General features: G+C 42.9%; 1 protein-coding gene across 3 annotated transcripts in view; it reads left to right on the top strand.

Annotated features, from left to right (window-relative positions):
- The window catches only part of PLEKHG4B (pleckstrin homology and RhoGEF domain containing G4B), a 177,485-nt gene that overhangs the window by 106,778 nt on the left and 51,530 nt on the right, over positions 1-19,177 (top strand). For all 3 annotated transcript variants that reach the window (XM_084857575.1, XM_084857574.1, XM_084857572.1), the window contains exons 4-8: positions 5,191-5,373; positions 7,242-7,365; positions 8,790-8,883; positions 12,568-12,654; positions 17,368-17,484. In XM_084857575.1, the coding sequence (XP_084713701.1) occupies positions 5,191-5,373; positions 7,242-7,365; positions 8,790-8,883; positions 12,568-12,654; positions 17,368-17,484 (605 nt within the window). The remainder of the gene's footprint in view (positions 1-5,190; positions 5,374-7,241; positions 7,366-8,789; positions 8,884-12,567; positions 12,655-17,367; positions 17,485-19,177) is intronic.

Here is a 19,177-nt window from a genome sequence, read left to right as displayed (position 1 = left end):
ATCAACCTGTTGGGTTCTTTCAGAGGTGTAATAGGGAACAGTCAATCTAGTTCTCATCATCTCTGCTTCTTGTAGGGATGGACTTGGAAGGGTGCCCTTTGGATGGGTGTTCAGTGGCCGTCTGAGCAAAAAGCTATCAGAAATGCATATCTACTCAATTTTCCTGGCTACTAATGAGCTGGAAAGATTTCCCTTAACTTTCTTCACCTACATCATCTTTTCCCCTTCCCCTCCAGTGTTAGCCAGTTACTGGCCAGTCACTTATCCAGTTAGCCAGCCAGTTCAAGCTCTGTGTGGGTGCTAGGTAACATTTATTTATTCATTTGGATATTTAGAAACCACCCTTCATCAAAAGTTTTCAGGGTAGTGAACAATAAATACAACTAAATGGTCATGCTACCACAAGATGAAATAAAAGCAATGAAATATGACAATAAAACAGCAGTAAAAGGCAGTTTTAATAGAATCAGAGAATCATAGAGTAGTAGGGTTGGAAGGGGCCTACAAGACCATTGAGTCCAACCCCCTGCTCAATGCAGGAATCCAAGTCAGAGCAACCCCGACAGATGGCTGTCCAGCCTCGTCTTGAATGCCTCCAGTGTGGGAGAGCCCACTACCTCCCTAGGTAATTGGTTCCATTGTCGTATTGCTCTGACAGTCAGGAAGTTCCTGATGTTCAGCTGGAATCTGGCTTTCTGTAACTTGAACCCATTATTCCATGTCCTGCATTCCGGGATGATCGAGAAGAGATCTTGGCCTTCCTCTCTGTGACAACCTTTCAAGTACTTGAAGAGCACTATCCTATCTCCCCTCAGTCTTCTCTTCTCAAGGCTAAACATGCCCAGTTCTTTTAGTCTCTCTCCACAGGGCTTTGTTTCCAGTCCCCTGATCATCTTTGTTGCCCTCCTCTGAACCTTCTGCACTTTTCTGCATCCTTCTTAAAGTGCGGTGCACAGAACTGGACACAGTACTCCAGATGAGGCCTAACCAGTGCTGAGTAGAGGGAGACTAGTACTTCCCGGGATTTGGAAGCTATGCTTCTATTAATGCAGCCCAAAATAGCATTTGCCTTTTTTGCAGCCACATCACATTGTTGGCTCATATTCAGCTTGTGATCGACCACCATTCCAAGATCCTTCTCGCTTGTAGTGTTGTTGAGCCACGTATCCCCCATCTTGTAACTGTGCATTTGGTTTCTTTTCCCTAGGTGCAGAACTTCGCATTTATCCCTATTAAATTTCATTCTCATTCTGTTGTTTTCTGCGCAGCGTTGCAGTCTATCAAGATCACTTTGAATTTTGTTTCTGTCTTCCAAAGTATTAGCTATCCCGCCCCATTTTGTGTCATCTGCAAATCTGATCAGCATTCCCTGCACCTCCTCCTCCAAGTCATTAATAAAAATGTTGAAGAGTACTGGGCCCAGGACTGAGCCCTGCGATACCCCGCTCATTACCTCTCCCCAGTTTGAGAAGATCCCATTAATAAGCACTCTTTGAGTCCGATTCTGTAGCCACCTGTGGATCCACCTGATCATTGTTTCATCTAGCCCACTTTGACCTAGTCTGCTCATCAGGATATCATGGGGCACTTTGTCAAAAGCTTTGCTGAAGTCAAGATATATTATGTCCACAGCATTCCCACAGTCCGCAAGGGAGGTGACTTGATCAAAAAATGAGATCAGATTCATCTGGCAGGATTTGTTCTTTACAAATCCATCTTGGCTTCGAGTAATCACTGCATTGTTTTCAAGGTGCTTACAGATGGATTGCTTTATCATCTGCTGCAGAATTTTCCCAGGGATTGATGTCAGACTGACTGGTCTGTAGTTCCCAGGTTCCTCCTTTTTACCCTTTTTGAAGATAGGAACAACATTAGCCCTCCTCCAGTCATCTGGCATTTCCCCCGTCCTCCATGATTGCTCAAAGATAATAGACAGTGGTTGTGAGAGTTCTTCTGCCAGTTCCTGTATTACTCTAGGGTGCAGTTCATCTGTCCCTGGAGATTTGAACTCATTCAAAGTAATGAGGTGTTCCTTGACCATATTCCCATCGATCTCAAGCTGCAATCCTGCCCCTTTAGCCTGTACTTGTTTTTTACATGTTTGGTACACGTTTGGCTACACTCGGCTTTTGCTTCCTTTAGAACCAAGAACTCAAGTATAACATGGTCGCTTTCCCCCAGAGTTCCTGTAACTGCTACTTTATCCACTAAGTCATCTCTGTTGGTTAGGATCAAGTCAAGGATAGCCGATCCTCTAGTTCCTTCCTCTACTTTCTGTAGGAGGAAGTTATCCACCACACAAGTCAGGAAGTTCCTGGAGGGGCCATGTTTTGCAGAATTTGTCTCCCAATAAATAGCGGGGAAATTGAAGTCCCCCATTACTACTATATCATGCATCCTTGAAACATTGGCTATTTGCTTTTCAAAAGTTTCATCCTCATCTTCTCCTTGATTGGGTGGCTGGTAGTAGACCCCGACCACCAGGTTCCTTTTATTCTTTGCTCCATTTATTTTAACCCAGATGCTCTTGATGGGGCTACCAAGCTCACCCTCCTGTATTTCTCTGCAGAGATATGTATTTTTCACATATAGTTCAACCACACCTCCCTTTCTGTTCCTCCTGTTCTTTTTGAAAAGTTATATCCTTCAACTGCTGTATTCCAGTCATGAGAGTCATCCCTCCAAGTCTCAGTTACATCTTGTTGTTGTTGTTGTTCAGTTGTTAAGTCGTGTCCGACTCTTCGTGACTCCATGGATCATAGCACGCCACGCCTTCCTGTCCTCCGCTCTCTCCCGGAGTGTGCTCAAGTTCATATTCATTGCATCGGTGATGCTATCCAGCCATCTCATCCTCTGCCATCCCCTTGTCCTTTTGCCTTCAATCTTTCCCAGCATCAGGGTCTTTTCCAGTGACTTTTCTCTTCGCATTAGGTGGCCAAAATATTTGAGCTTCAGCTTCAGTATCTGTCCTTCCAATGAGCAGTCAGGGTTGATTTCCTTTAGGATGGACTGATTTGACCTCCTTGCAGTCCAGGGGACTCATAAGAGTCTTCTCCAGCACCACAGTTCGAAAGCATCAATTCTTCTGCGCTCAGCCTTCCTTATAGTCCAGCTCTCACAGCCATACATTACTACTGGGAAACCGATAGCTTTGATTATGCGGACCTTTGTCGGCAAGGTGATGTCTCTGCTTCTTACTGTGCTGTCTAGGTTGGCCATAGCTTTCCTCCCAAGGAGCAAGCGTCTTTTAATTTCATGGCTACAGTCACCATCTGCGGTGATCCTGGAGCCCAGGAAAGTAAAATCTGTCACTGCTTCCATTTCTTCCCCTTCTTTATGCCAGGAAGTGATGGAGCCAGATGCCATGATCTTAGTTTTTTAATGTTGAGTTTCAAACCAGCTTTTGCACTCTCCTCTTTCACCCTCAACAAGAGGCTCTTTAGATCCTCTTCGCTTTCTGCCATTAGGGTGGTATCGTCTGCGTATCTGAGGTTGTTGATAATTCTCCCGGCAGTCTTAATTCTGACCTGTGATTCATCCAACCCCGTGTTTCTCATGATGTACTCTGCATATAAATTAAATAAGCAGGACAACAATATACAGCCTTGTCGTACTCCTTTCCCAATTTGGAACCAATCAGATGTTTCATGTCTGGTTCTTACTGTTGCTTCTTGACCCTCATACAGGTTTCTCAGGAGACAGATAAGGTGGTCTGGTACTCCCATCTCTTTAAGAATTTGCCAGAGTTTGTTGTGATCCACACAATCAAAGGCTTTAGCATAGTCAGTGAAGCAGAAATAGACGTTTTTCTGAATTCTCTTGCTTTCTCCATGATCCAGCGAATGTTGGCAATTTGATCTCTAGTTCTTCTGCCTCTTCTAAACCCAGCTTGTACTTCCGGTAGTTCTCGGTTCACATACTGCTGAAGCCTAGCTTGTAGGATTTTGAGCATCACCTTGCTGGCATGTGAAATGAGCGCAATTGTACAGTAGTTTGAACACTCTTTGGCATTGCCCTTCTTTGGAATTGGAATGTAAACTGACCTTTTCCAGTCTTGTGGCCATTGTTGAGTGTTCCAAATTTGTTGGCATATTGCGTGCAGCACTTTAACAGCATCATCTTTTAGGATCTTAAATAGCTCAGCTGGAATACTGTCATCTCCGCTAGCTTTGTTGTTAGTAATGCTTCCTAAGGCCCACTTGACTTCACTCTCGAGGATGTCCGGCTCAAGTTCAGTGACCGCACTATCATGGCTATCAGGGACATTCAGATCTTTCCTGTATAGTTCTTCTGTGTATTCTTGCCACCTCTCCTTAATCTCATCTGCTTCTGTTAGGTTCCTGCCTTCTTTGTCCTTTATCATGCCCGTCTTTGTCGTCCATTGCTACCTCCAACTTTACATCTCCCTTCCCTATAGCATTCAGTTTAAAGCCCTCCTGATAAAGTTCTTCATGCTGTGTCCAAACACATTCTTCCCAGCCTTTGTGAGGTGCAACCCATCCCTTGCCAACAGCCCATCTTCCAGGAAGTATAGCCCGTGGTCCCAGAATCCATACCTCTCTCGTCAGCACCACCTTCGTAACCAGTCATTCACCCAGAGTATTTTTCTTTCCCTTTCTATCCTCTTCTGACTACTGGAAGGATGGATGAGAAAACTATCTGGGCCTCAAAATAAGGCAGACTGACCAGCTAAAAACATCTGGGCAAACAGAAAATTTGTGACTTGGTGCTGAGATGATTGAAAATCCTGTCATACCTTCATGGGGAGGATGTTCTACAGCAGGGTGTCATAAGAGAGAAGGTTCTTTCTCTTGTTGCCATATCGTATTAACTTAAGCCAAGCAATAGTTCTGAAGAGGAAAAAGTTGATGAAAGTAAACCTGGCCAGACTATCGCTATCCATGAAGTGGTAACTGGAAATGGTTTAACACTCATTCCCTCTCCACACAGAACCCTGGTAAAAGGAAGAAACAGAAGCTGCTGAATTGTTTTTAAAATGTGTTTTTAGGCTTCCTTGTATTGGAAGATTTCCCATGAAGTCCTTTTTTAACTTAATCCTCCTTCTAATAATACTTTGTTTTAATACTTTCCCAAAACATAAGCAAATTTTTACAAAGTGAAGCAATTAACCAGAAAAAGAAAGAGGGAGGGCTAAGCTATCCTCTTTCACTTGACTAGTGTTTTCTCCAGATCCAAGAGACTCCAGAACTGATTTCCGGGATTGCGAATCTAATGCAAATGTGTCACCTCTGTTGCTGCGCCATGAGAATGAACTACTGTCTACAAACCCTGGGGATCCTGACCACTCATTACCAAACAAGTTGCTTGATATGGATCAAGAATTACTGCATTCTGGAGTCCTTGCCCTCTGTGGTATGTAGTACATAGATAATGGTGTATTTAACTCAGCAGAAGCATAGGCAAACTACATAGACATCTTTTAAGGTATGTCTGTGTGGGATCTTCCTGTACTTCCCTGTAGGGTTAACTGGGAAGCATGAGGAGGAAAGCCCATGCTGACATTATAGTATGTGTGATATGGAGCATATAGCATTGGCCCCACAGTCATCTGAAGGGGAAACAAAATGTAATATAAATGTGGGCTGAAGATGAATGGTATGTCAATTGTCAATGGATGCACATCTGATCCCCATCGCCCAGAAAAAAACTGCAGATCCCATCTTTATATTCAGCTTTTTAAAAGAAATTGTTATTAAAAAGTAATATAGTTTATAAGGAAATGTGGGCTTAACTTTTAGCTACACTAAAATAAGCTTTGTGGACTTCGATCAAATGAGAATCTGCCTTGTTTGTTTTCTTATATGGTAAGCTGTTCAGAACTCTTGATTATTGCAATCTTAGTTAGTCCTCATGCTTCCAAATGATGCTTTCAGGCGGCCTTCTGCCAAGTTTCCTTTATCCTCAGGACACATATATCGGCTTCTTGAACCCCATTATTCATACCTATATTAGTCCTCCTCACCAAAAATGTGGATGGAACAAATGTTTATGTACCACTCTGACCCCCATCCACCCCGACACCCCCCCTTTCATTACCATAATTGTATGTTGAATACTTGATTTTAGTAATTGAAACAGCATGTTGAGACTGTAAGGCATGTTTGCCTGACCTGGTCTGTTGGACAGAATTCAAAATCAAGTTTTTAAAAAGTTAACATCATGACAAGCCTTTTCAATAAAAAAAAAATGTTCAAAGCTTCAGTTTACAGAATGTAATCTCAGCATCATACTCAACTCATCCACCAAATCCCTTGCCAGTACAATGTTTCAAATTTAACATTTACAAGTATATTCTATTCCATTCCTGTGCTCAGGAACATAAAAGAAATAAAACAGTTTCCTGCTGCCATCAGAAGTAATTAATCCTGAGTGTTAAACTTAATAAACCTTAAGTGTGGAATAGTGAAAGTAGTAAGGGTATTTCTGGTGGAAATAATGCTTGCAAAAGTGATAGAACTTGTAGACTGCATGCAGGCTCTTGTTGTATATTCCTAGTACAATTCCTGTACACTAGGAAGATGCGTACTACATGGTGGGGATGTGCAAAGATGGCAACTGGCTCTGCTCTCATCATTCTTTCCTTCTATCCATTGCCTCATGTGCATCCTTACTTTAGGGCAGGGATGGGCAACACACGGCCCGTGGGCCATGTGTGACCCTCATAGCTGTTTTTGTGGGCCCCTGCCACGGCAAAGATCATCATGATTTTGCAAGGAAACAAGGTGCGCAGTCTTTGCCACAGTTTTTGCCACTGCCACCATCAGTGGCAAATTAAGCAGTGGCAATTTCAGTGCAGGTCGGCGCCCCCCTGACCCCCAGATGTTGCCTACCCCTGCCTCTTTCTTGTCTGTCCTTCAGTTCTAAGTCAGCACTGCTGTATCCCATCACTGTGACCATGTTAGCAAGATGTCCCACATGGTTAATAGGCATACAAGTCGAAGGGAGGAGAGGAAAAGGAGAAAGCAGTACATTTGTAACATCAGCAGCCATTACACCAGTCCACATCTATAGACTTCTTTGTTCATCTCCTTAAGATCTGAGTTGAGGGTGTAATGGTTGATGATGTCATAAAGGCACTTCTGATGTCTCCATCAAGCAGGGAAAAAAACATACAATTCCTTTATGACATAAAGGAGGATGTGCCACCTAGGTAGAGAGACTCAGAGATGTAGGGCATTATTACAGAGTACTTCTTTTGTTCATTTATATTTTCTGGTTAGGGAACAGGGATCGTGTTGGAAGAGCTGTGGTGCAGGTCTGCATAAAAAATGGTGCCTGGTTAAGTGAATATTCCAGAGTCAGTGAGCTCACACAACTGCTAGTGTACTTCTACAATATTCCCAGGTAAGGAGGAATATAAACACTGTTCATGTTTTTAGTGTAACATAAATACCAGTTGTGTGGAAGAGGTGAGACTCCATTATCATCAAGGCCATAGTCCTGGGGTGTAGAACGTGCCAGGCAAAGTCTGATTAAAGACCCTAGGCTCTTGGTGCGTGTGTAACAGATAAAACTAAAATATATTTGGGGCTACAACCTGCAGCATTCCTGACCATCAACCATGCTGGCTGGACCTGCTGGGAGTTGAAGTCCAAAACATCTGGAGGGCACCAGGTTGAGGAAGGCTGATCTAAAAGATTGAAGGTGGGAGGAAGCCAGGCTTGTCACACTGGAAAAAACAACGTAGCAATTGCTCTCATGGAATATGTTTATATGCACCCTCAGAGATTGTTCTGTTTCCTATTGGAACTGACTGGTTTGCCAGTTGTCATTTTCAATGGAGTGTAGCTTTCATAGCCATGTTTCTGTGGCTGCCTATTAGTAGTGAGCCACATACAAGGTTATGTTGTCATCATACAAAGCCCTAAACAACTTGGGACCAGGATACCTAGCAGACCACTTTCCCTTGTACATACCAAGGCAACCTTTAAGATCAGCAGAGGAGGCCTTGCTGGTCATTCCAGAATGAACAGACTGTCACTGTGAAATACCCAGACAGTGGGACTTCTCTGTAGCAGCACCCATCCTCTGGATAAACCCCATGCAGTTTGGAAGGCAGAAAATCCCTCCTGAAAACACACTTGTTCACCCAGGCTTTCCCTGGGCTGTAAGTAAATTTATTATGTGGCTCCATTGTACTGCTCCTTGATTTTTTTGCTGTAGATGGAAGTGATTTTAATGTTGTGTTTTAATGTTGTGTTTTTAGTATTGTATTTTAATATTATGAACCACTGAGAGACCTTATTATATTCAGCGGTCTATAAATGCCACAAACAAACAAACAAAAATAAGCCAGACAACATCCAGAAAGCACTTTGAAAAATGAGTTACTGGTGTCAGCATGTTAAAAGCAGGTGCCTGTAGGATATATGGGTAGAAACAATTGTATATGGGTTGACAAAGAAGATGGGAGTAGATGCAGCCTCAAAAATGGCCTTGAACATCATTGTCAAGGCATATATCACTGCATGGCATGGGTTAGTGTATTTGGGGGAAATGTGTGGCAACACCAAAAGTAAGGTACCAATTTGGACATAACATATGCCAGAATGAAGGTAAAGTACTCCGTTACCAACCATGTAATAGCAGTGGAAGTCTTTCTTTGATGGGTGCAGTGCTACAAGGACATTGTGGCTGGCCTACTTGATAGAATAAGTGTAGATGCTCAATAACATTGTGTTGTGCTCATTGTGGCCCTGTGTTTCATTTTCATTTTACTTATACATTTTATAAGTATAGTTTCAAGACCTTCTATTTATTTGTTTTAGAAAGGATGTCCGTGCTTTGGGGCTGCTTATTTTAGTGGATGCTCGCAAGGGTCAGAACGTGCCTGTCCTTTTCAAAGCTTTGGCAGCATTACAGGTGAGTGCAGGCAGTTACGATGAAGTGTTTAATACCACAGACCAAACAGAGGAGATTATTCTAATCATTAGGGACTGATATGTGTCCATCTCTCCAGAAACAATGAACAGTATTTCTTCCTGGGGCATTTTCAACAGCCTCTTTCTGATGATAAAGCTGAAACTATTTTCATTAAGCTTCAGAGTATTTCAGTGAGAAAATCTAGATCCTGGTGCCAGTTAAGCTGATAGTAATAAGTATGATTGATTTAACAGACATTTACTCTCATTCTTTGGCCTGGAGGTTTAATATGCTGCCAGTACGGATTTATCTGCCTGCAAGCATTGTGCATGGCACATTTCCACTGGTTCAGTGGCATGAGTGAGAATGCAGCAGCAGTTCCTGGTACTATTCTCTGTAGCCACCTACCTAATTCAGTCATGACTTCTGGATAGTGTTCCTCCCTGATTCAAAAGTTTTGAGGAAATATGCTCTTGAAAAATGTTTAGTGGGTACTAAAGTACTTTGTGGTTACCAACTCTTTATATAGATAGGAAAGCAAATTGTTGTTGAATTCACCCCATTGTAATTATCTTATTAAGCTGGCTTTAGTTTTTTCCATGTACTGCAATATGATGGGCATGCCTTGTAGTGAAACAAGTCCCCACGAGTTGCTGAATTAAATGTTAGAAGCAAGACAGTTTGTGTCTGCTCGGTGTTTTAGCAAGGTTTTGGCCTCAGCTGAAAGTAGTGGAAATGAAGAATTAGATAATAGTTTTACGTATCGTAATGCCTTCCTTGTAATGCCTTCCTGGCACTTTTCCTTGTCAACCCTACATTTGACAAGATTGTTCATTTTAATTCACAGTGCGTCAAAACTTATTAGTCAGAAGAATAAGAGGCATTTCTTGCAAAAACGTTTGTTTTGTGAATTTTCTTTTAAAGTGGGGGTTTAACTGAAGTGTGATGCCTTTAGGTTACTTATCTCCTTTATTGCTTGAAGAAAAATATACTTTGAAAACACTTGCATTTTATAACGTTTATAACTTTACTTATACAAATGAAATAGATTTTGGCTCTGCAAAATTCTAGTAGGTTTGAAAGGGGTGGAATTTAATAGGCTGATTATTATTATTTCAAGTTATGAGTTGCCCTATAGCTGAAGTGCTCAGGGCAACATACATAATTAAAACAAATAAAATAAAAGCAATAGCATAACTTAAAACAAAAGGAATTTAAAGGAATTTAAAAATCAGCAGCCACAAAAATAATTTTTAAAAGCAGAAGAGAAAATATCAAAACAGATGATGATTGCGATGATGATGATGATGGTGGTGATGATGATGATGGTGATGATGATGATAATGATGATAGTGATGATAATGATGATGATAGCAACATTGCTTAAGGTTAAAATAGCATTCATTCATTCATTTCATTTATTACATTTCTATTCCACATAATAGCCGAAGCTCTAATTCAAACATTATATTTGGCTTAAAACTTTGGACATGATTTATTGTTTCAGTACGCAGAGCTACAGAGCCTATGATTGTACCCATTGTTTTATTATATCATTCAGAAAATTAAAAATTACATAAAAATAAAGAGGGAAAAGGAGGCGTGACACCTGCTGCCCCTATGTATTGTTTTCTTAGAGGTAGGTCTATGCATTCAGCAATTGTATCCAGTGATGGAAAGCTGTTTGATCCAGCAGAGGCTTCCATCAGCAAAAAGGGAGAGGATGATTCCCGCCCCCTGCAACCCACGCATCCTCCAAAATCTGCTCCAGAAGGTTGGGGAAGCCTTTGGAACAGTGTGGGAGGTGGGGCAGGACTGCAGATGGGAGGGCAAATTGACAAAAATAGCTTCACTCCCCATTGGATTAAAGAGGCTTCTGTCAACAGAAGGACACCATTGGATACAATCAAATGGGATTTACTATTAGGTTAACATGAATTGGTTTGTAGCACCAAATACATGCTTACATTATTGCTATAGGGATGGGTGGGATTTTCAGGTGCTTAAGGGCTGATGATGCCAGATGTGGCCTAACATATAATTGGACATAAGGATTGTATAGATGGGAATTCAGGCAGACCTTGCAGTGTTCATTCAGGGGGAGGGGGATGACCCTTCTCTGGGAAGCCCCTACCCTTAGGCTTGCCAGGTCACAGGACTTGAGCTAAAATTTCCTTCTCCAAGGGAAGGAATGCGATCTTAGGGTGTGGCACTTTTTTCTGCTTGGCTTGTTTTTGCTGTTCCCTGAGCAATCAGGCATAGCCAGGCTCTGTTCCCTGCCATATGTTACTAGGCTCTGCATCTACCACCACCAGGTTGTATGCTTCAAAGCTTACCCCCACCCCCTGGGTCTCCGGGGTACCAAGCCTCAGAAGACCTCTCAGACCTACCTATCTGGGATGGAGACAGGGTAGAAGGTGCTACTGACAATCCACTTGCATCCATTCCATTTACTGTAAGGCTGTTCACACAACATGCTAACCCACACTCAGTGGTTGAGTGTCGGTTATTTTGAACTATGGGTTGTTCATTGAACCATGGGTTAGTGTGTTGTTTGAATGCAGCCAGGGTGGCTTATTAACTATGCACTGTGGCTTCTTTTCTCGAACAAGCCACCTTGAGAACCCATGGTTTGTTGTAGGGTTGTTCAAGATAGTTAATGAGCCACACTGCATCGTTAACAAACAACACGATAAACCACCCTGCGGAAAACATGCTGTGTTCAGACAATACACTAATACACAGTTCAACAAACAACCCACGGTTCAAAACAACCCATGGTTCAAAACAACCCACACTTTACCAGAGTGTGGGTTAGCATGTTGTGTGAACAGCCCCTTTATCTGCAATCCGAAGCATGTGTCTATTGAGTCAATTCTGCAGTAGTCAGAGTAATTTTTGTTATTTTATTGTTGTTGGTGGGGGGTATGATTGTAAACTACCCTAAGAGTATTTGCCAGTTGGGCAGTATATAAATTTAACAAATAAATAATAAATAGTCATGCACTGGATTGATCTGCTGGCTATCTTCCTGGTTTGAATCCTCCTTGGCGATTGCTGCTGTTCTTGGTTTTTACAGATTCAGTTTTATTTTTCAGATAACCTTTTCACTTTAAATGTTTATTTATTTATTAATTAAATTTCTTAATCACCCACCTGGCTGGTCACCCGACCACTCTGGGCGATGTACATCAATACAAACAGTTTTAAAACAATAAAATTTTACATTAAAACATCATATTTCTAAAAATACCCTAACCCACCCCAAAAGCCTGCCTGAACATCCATGTTTTTAATGTGTGGCGGAAACTCATTAAAGAGGGGGCATGGTGGAGTGCCCTAGGGAGGGAGTTCCACAGAGTGGGGGCCACCACAGAGAAGGCCCTCTCCCTCGTCCTCACCAGCCTAGCTGTCCTGGCTGATGGAACAGAGAGAAGGCCATCTAAGGCTGAACTTGTTAAGCGGCCTATCTGGTGCTGCTGGAAGCGCTCTTTGAGATAGGCTGGGCCAGAACCATATAGGGTTTTAAAGGTCAAAACCAACACCTTTAGTTTGGCCCGGAAAACAACTGGTAGCCAGTACAAAAACACACAATGCTTATCATGGGTGCCATGAAATGAGCATGTACATAGGCGAGAGGTGTACATACTGTTGTTTCATCGAATTCATTTTGTTTTGTTTTAGAGTGCCATTCCCCATTCCATTCACAGTGCCCTGATATTGACGAATAAGGAATCTGCTTTTAGGCCTGACAAGGAAGTAGCATTTCAGGTAAAACAAATAAGAAAAAGATTAAATGTTTTAATATGGATACTGATTGATAACACAGCTTGTAATTTGCCTTTCACTCTTGGTTACATATCCCAGAGTAACCTGAGAAGTATCCTACGCTGCACTCTGAAAGCCAGGCAGTATATATAACTGTCTGAGGAACATTGGTGGCTGCATCCAACAGTCACAAGAGAAACTGAGCCAGGACTGACCACTGCTGTGTTGAGCTAAATGTGTAGCCCTGTGTGTCTCTTTTTTACCTTAAGGCAGGGGTGTTGAAACTCTTGCTCACGTGGGGTCCCAAACCAGTCCTCCAGGGTTCCCCAGGTGGCCACACTCTCTTTCCCACATCACCAGGTGTTTCCTGCTCCTGCCCCCCCCCCCATCATTTGGTAGTTTCCAGGCTTTTGTGCAGTTTTTCTGCATTCTAAAAGGTTGAAATGCTTCTCCTAAGGCTTAGTTACTGGCAGTGAGAGCTTTACAATACAATAGGCTGGTATTCTTGGGGGGGGGGGTTGGCCCTGCTCCCTTTGCCCTCAGCCCCACCCACCACTAGAATGCAGCACTTGAAATCCTCTCTGAAATTGAATACACCACTTGGGCTGAAAGAAGTTCAGTCCCTCTGCCTTACTATCCCTTTGAGGAGAAGGAAGTCCGGTTGCCATGCTGCTGCCCTTGTTAGACTACCCTCACTGCCACATCCTCTGGGCTCTTAGGACCAAAAAAAGAGGTAGTGGGGTCAATGTGTAACCATAGAATCATAGAATAGTAGGGTTAGAAGGGGCCTACAAGGCCATCGAGTCCAACCCCCTGCTCAATGCAGGAATCCAAGTCAAAGCATCCCTGACAGATGGCTGTCCAGCCTCGTCTTGAACGCCTCCAGCGTGGGAGAGCCCACCACCTCCCTAGGGAATTGGTTCCATTGTCGTATTGCTCTAACAGTCAGGAAGTTTTTCCTGATGGTCAGCTGGAATCTGGCTTCGTGTAACTTGAGCCCATTATTCCGTGTCCTGCACTCTGGGATGATCGAGAAGAGATCCTGGCTTTCCTCTCTTTGACAATCTTTCAAGTACTTGAAGAGTGCTATCCTATCTCCCCTCAGTCTTCTCTTCTCAAGGCTAAACATGCCCAGTTCTTTCAGTCTCTCTTCATAGGGCTTTGTTTCCAGTCCCCCGATCATCTTTGTTGCCCTCTTCTGAACCCTCTCCAGTTTATCTGCATCCTTCTTAAAGTGTGGTGCCCAGAACTGGACACAGTACTCCAGATGAGGGCTAACCAGTGCTGAGTAGAGGGGGACTAGTACCTCCTGGGATTTGGAAGCTATGCTTCTGTTAACGCAGCCCAAAATAGCATTTGCCTTTTTTGCAGCCACATCACATTGTTGGCTCATATTCAGCTTGTGATCGACCACCATTCCAAGATCCTTCTCGCTTGTAGTGTTGTTGAGCCACGTATCCCCCATCTTGTAACTGTGCATTTGGTTTCTTTTCCCTAGGTGCAGAACTTCGCATTTATCCCTATTAAATTTCATTCTATTGTTTTCTGCGCAGCGTTGCAGTCTATCAAGATCACTTTGAGTTTTGTTTCTGTCTTCCAAGGTATTAGCTATCCCGGCCAATTTTGTGTCATCTGCAAATTTGATCAGCATTCCCTGCACCTCCTCCTCCAAGTCATTAATAAAAATGTTGAAGAGCACTGGGCCCAGGACTGAGCCCTGCGGTACCCCGCTCGTTACCTCTCCCCAGTTTGTGAAGGTCCCACTGATAAGCACTCTTTGAGTCCGATTCTGTAGCCAACTGTGGATCCACCGGATCGTTGTTTCATCTAGCCCACTTTGAGCTAGTTTGCTCATCAGGATATCATGGGGCACTTTGTCGAAAGCTTTGCTTAAGTCGAGGTATATGATGTCTACAGCATTCCCACGGTCCACAAGGGAGGTGACTTGATCAAAAAATGAGATCAGATTCGTCTGGCAGGACTTGTTTTTGACAAATCCATGTTGGCTTTGAGTAATCACTGCATTGTTTTCAAGGTGCTTCCAGATGGATTGCTTTATCATCTGTTCCAGAATTTTCCCAGGGATTGATGTCAGACTGACTGGTCTGTAGTTCCCAGGTTCCTCCTTTTTACCCTTTTTGAAGATAGGAACAACATTAGCCCTCCTCCAGTCATCTGACACTTCCCCCGTCCTCCATGATTTCTCAAAGGGAATAGACAGTGGTTCTGAGAGTTCTTCTGCCAGTTCCTTTATTACTCTAGGATGCAGTTCATCTGGCCCTGGAGATTTGAACTCATTCAAAGTCATTAGGTGCTCCTTGACCATATGCCTATCGATCTCACGCTGCAGTCCTGCCCCTTCAGCCTGTACTTCGCCTTTGCCAGGGGTGGGTCATAGACCCTCTTTTGGGAGAAGACTGAGCCAAAGTAGGAATTGAGCACCTCTGCCTTTTCTTTGTCATCTATTATCGTTTTGCCATCCTTACTTAATAGTTGAACCACCATTTTTTCCTCTGCCTTTTACTATGCACGTAGCTGAAGAAAGCCTTTTTGTTGTTTTTAGCATCCCTCGCTTACCTCAGCTCATTCTCAGCTTTAGCCTTCCTGACACCATCCCTGCAATTCTGTGCTACCTGCCTGTACTCTTCCTTTGTTACTTGGCCTTCTTTCCACTTCCTATATGTGTCCTTTTTTGTTTTCAGATCATATTCATCCCTAAGCTTTTTGTGAAGCCACATTGGCTTCTTCTGTTGTCTTCCACCTTTTCTCTTGTTGGAATTGTTTGTAATTGTGCCTTGAGAATTTCCTTTTTTAAAAGCTCCCACCCATCTTGGACTCCTTTTCTCGTTAGTGTCGCTTGCCATGGGACCTTACTGATCATTGTTCTGAGTTTATTAAAATCAGCTTTCCTAAAATCCAGGGTACGTGTTTGACTACACTTGGCTTTTGCTTCCCTTAGAACCAAGAACTCAAGTACAACATGGTCGCTTTCCCCCAGAGTTCCTGTAACTGCTACTTTATCCACTAAGTCATCTCGGTTGGTTAGGATCAAGTCAAGGATAGCCGATCCTCTAGTTCCTTCCTCTATATTCTGTAGGAGGAAATTATCCGCCACACAAATCAGGAATTTCCTGGAGGGGCCATGTTTTGCAGAATTTGTCTCCCAGCAAATATCGGAGAAATTGAAGTCCCCCATTACTACTACATTATGCTTCCTTAAAACATTGGCTATTTGCTTTTCAAAAGTTTCATCCTCATCTTCTCCTTGATTGGGTGGCCGGTAGTAGACTCCGACCACCAGGTTTCTTTTATTCTTTGCTCCATTTATTTTGATCCAGATGCTCTCGATGGGGCTACCGAGCTCATCCTCCTGTATTTCTGTGCAGAGATATGTATTTTTCACATACAGTACAACCCCACCTCCCTTTCTTTTCCTCCTGTTCTTTTTGAACAAGTTATATCCTTCAATTGCTGTATTCCAGTCATGAGAGTCATCCCACCTCAGTTATACCTATCAAGTCATAATTTCCCTCCTGTGTTAAGAGTTCAAGTTCGTTCTGTTTGTTTCCCATATTCTGGGCATTAGTATATAGACATCGAAGACCATGTGCTTCATAGTCTGGCTTTCTTCCTACATGTTTGTGAAGATTATTATTGGGCGCTATCAGAGCTGTTCTCTCCATTGCAGTGGATGTGCCTACGACCATTGTTACCCCCAACATTACATCTCCCTTCCCGGTAGGATTCAGTTTAAAGCCCTCCTGATGAAGTTCTTCATGCTGTGGCCAAACACATTCTTCCCATCCTTTGTGAGGTGCAACCCGTCCCTTGCCAACAGCCCATCTTCCAGGAAGTATAGCCCGTGGTCCCAGAATCCAAATCTCTCTCGTCAGCACCACCTTCGTAGCCAGTCATTCACGGAGTATTTTTCGTTCCCTTTCTATCCCTCTTCTGACTACTGGAAGGATGGATGAGAAAACTATCTGGGCCCCAAAGTTCTTGAGTTTCCTTCCCAAAGTTTCAAAGTCTGACGTGATTTCTTCATAGCTCCGCTTGGCGGTATCATTTGTTCCCTCATGGATGAGAAGAAAGGGAAACCTGTCAGTGGGCTTTATGAGTGCAGGCAACCTTTGAGTCACGTCTCTAATCCGTCCTCCCGGTAACCTTCTCCTCAAGAATTTTTTACAGTTTTTATCTACAATGCTAAGGCTTCAACCACATTGAATTCAATGAGACATGCTTCCAAGTGAGCATGGATGGGATTGGATCACATGCTATTTGCGGCAAGTCCAGCTGTTTGTTTTAAAAACAGCCAATCCTCTTTGGCTGGGCTATTTGGGAGAATCTTCTAATATTCTCTCTCACATCAAGCACTTGATTCAGTGAATTCTCCCTGAGGTGGGTGGGTAGATAAATATCTCCATGCTGTCACTAATTTTTCACAAATGGACTTTCCTGTTTTAGCCTGATGCTCAGATTGTACAAATTTCAAAAGTCTCATGGAGTTGGTAAAGGAGAGCACTACAAGAAAAAAGCTCCTCAGGCCACTTCTTGTCAAGCTGAAATTTGCACTCTTCTTCCTTTTAGAGTTTATGTTAAAGATGATTGCTAGATGCCTTGCAAGCTTTTTAGGACTTGGTTTTATGTTATCTGAAACCATGCAAATTTCATTAAGATGTCTACAAATTCTGTATAAATGTTGACTTTGTTTGATAGTGTGAAGTTCTCACATCACTGAAAGCTTTGCATAGATTCATTGACTCCACCCAACTAACAGCAGAGTTTGATGGAACATTCCCTTACAATCATAATGACTGGATATGCTTCCGAAGGGTGAGTTAAAATTTTGACGTCTTAGAACTATTTTTAATGGTGCTTTCTAAATAATTTTTGATTGCCTTAGTTAACCTTAGAGTCGAGTACAATCCAGGTAAAAGTTATTGGCTCATTTCAGTGAGCATGCCATATCATAGTTAAAGGAGCTTAACTAGGATCTGGGATGATGTTAGAGGTAATAAACTACAGTTATGGCCATTGCTCAAGCTCCAGAGGCTGCTGCACTATGGAGATGGAAAATGAAAGCAGACAAAATGCGTCAAGGCCAGACTGTGGCATGCTTGTAGTATGTTTGGAAGCTCAAAATGTGGGTTGGGTTCTAAAATATGGGTAGCACAAGCCATAGCTTGTAGTGATGTCTGAATTGAACCACTGAGTCTTTCTTGAAAAAAATCAACCAAATCATGTTCTAGAAAGAGGAACTTCTGCAGGTTGAGTGAGCTGTCACAACCACCACAATGAAAAATCCTTACAAGATCAGCTATAGCTTTTCCTGCTATAATGCTATAGATTTTGCCAATTGACTCTAGAATATAGCATGTGTCAAGGTTCCCTTTTTGCCTGCCTGAGAACTCCAAGAGCCAAATCAACATTCAGACCAGAGGCTGCATTTCCAAGGCTTTAATTCCATTTACCGTAATGAGGCATACACATGCAAATTGCTAGAGACTACAAAAGGAACAGCCTTCAGGGAGTTCAAAGGGAAACTACGAAAGTTGAGCTCCGTTTGGGAAAAAGGTGGCAAGCTCTCTTAACTTAAGGGGTGGGAGGGGAAGATCTCTCCCTCTCCCGTGACACCTCTAGGCGCAGCTGTTGATGCCAAGCCAATCGGGCAGAGTGCCAAAGTTCAGCTCGTGCAACTTCCCGCTTGTGCCTACGTGTGCGTCTTGCGTCTAAGAGTTCAGGTTGTTTTTCCCTCGCCTCTTCCTGTCCCCTATCAGTCTCAGGGATGTGCGAAGGGGGGATGGGCTCTCCATGCAGCTGTGCCTCTGAAGCCTGGGAAATTTCCTCCCCCACGTGTAGCAGCTCTTCCTCAGAATCTGAACTACACTCACACTCTATATGCTCAGGGGCAACCCTGACAGTGTGGTCTTCTCATCTTTAAAGGCTCTATTTATCCTAGAGAACAAAATTTTGATTATGTGTTTGTTTTAGTGCTCTAATATGAAAAAGTATATTTAAATTTTGGGGGGTTGGTTATGGTTTGTTTGTTTTTCTTGGGAACAACATAATTCTTCCTGTTGCACTTTTGCGACTGGCTTATTGGGTTTTCCCTGTACTCTTAGTGCTAAACCAAATACCTGAAAAAAGCTACTATAACATCTGGGAAGTATTTCATGTGAACTTTACATTATGGTGTGGCTGTTCTTATATGAGTAGTGCTATGCATTATGGGCTTGGTTACTGATCCAAATTCCTTCCTGCAGTTGTCTCTTCTTTCAGTTTCTGCTTATACCAACCCATGCTTGTACAGTCGTTTAAACCACTTCTGTGACCTTTGCTAGTTCTGTCTACCCCCCTATTTGAGGACATCTAGGGTGCTAGTGGGGTTTGCTGTGGGGAACCTGTGCATTCATACCTATAGTGAGATGCATAGAAGATGGTGGCCAAGTAAGCAGCCTTTCTGAGTGTCAGGATTCTGCTTATTTGCGAGTTAAAGGACTACCTTATTTTTCACAAGTTAAAGGAG

The sequence above is a fragment of the Heloderma suspectum genome, chromosome 5 (assembly GCF_057233095.1).
Source record: "Heloderma suspectum isolate Gila_16-S chromosome 5, 16-S_ref, whole genome shotgun sequence".
Classification (NCBI taxonomy): Eukaryota; Metazoa; Chordata; class Lepidosauria; order Squamata; family Helodermatidae; genus Heloderma; species Heloderma suspectum.
This window is presented reverse-complemented; position numbering and strand designations above follow the sequence as displayed.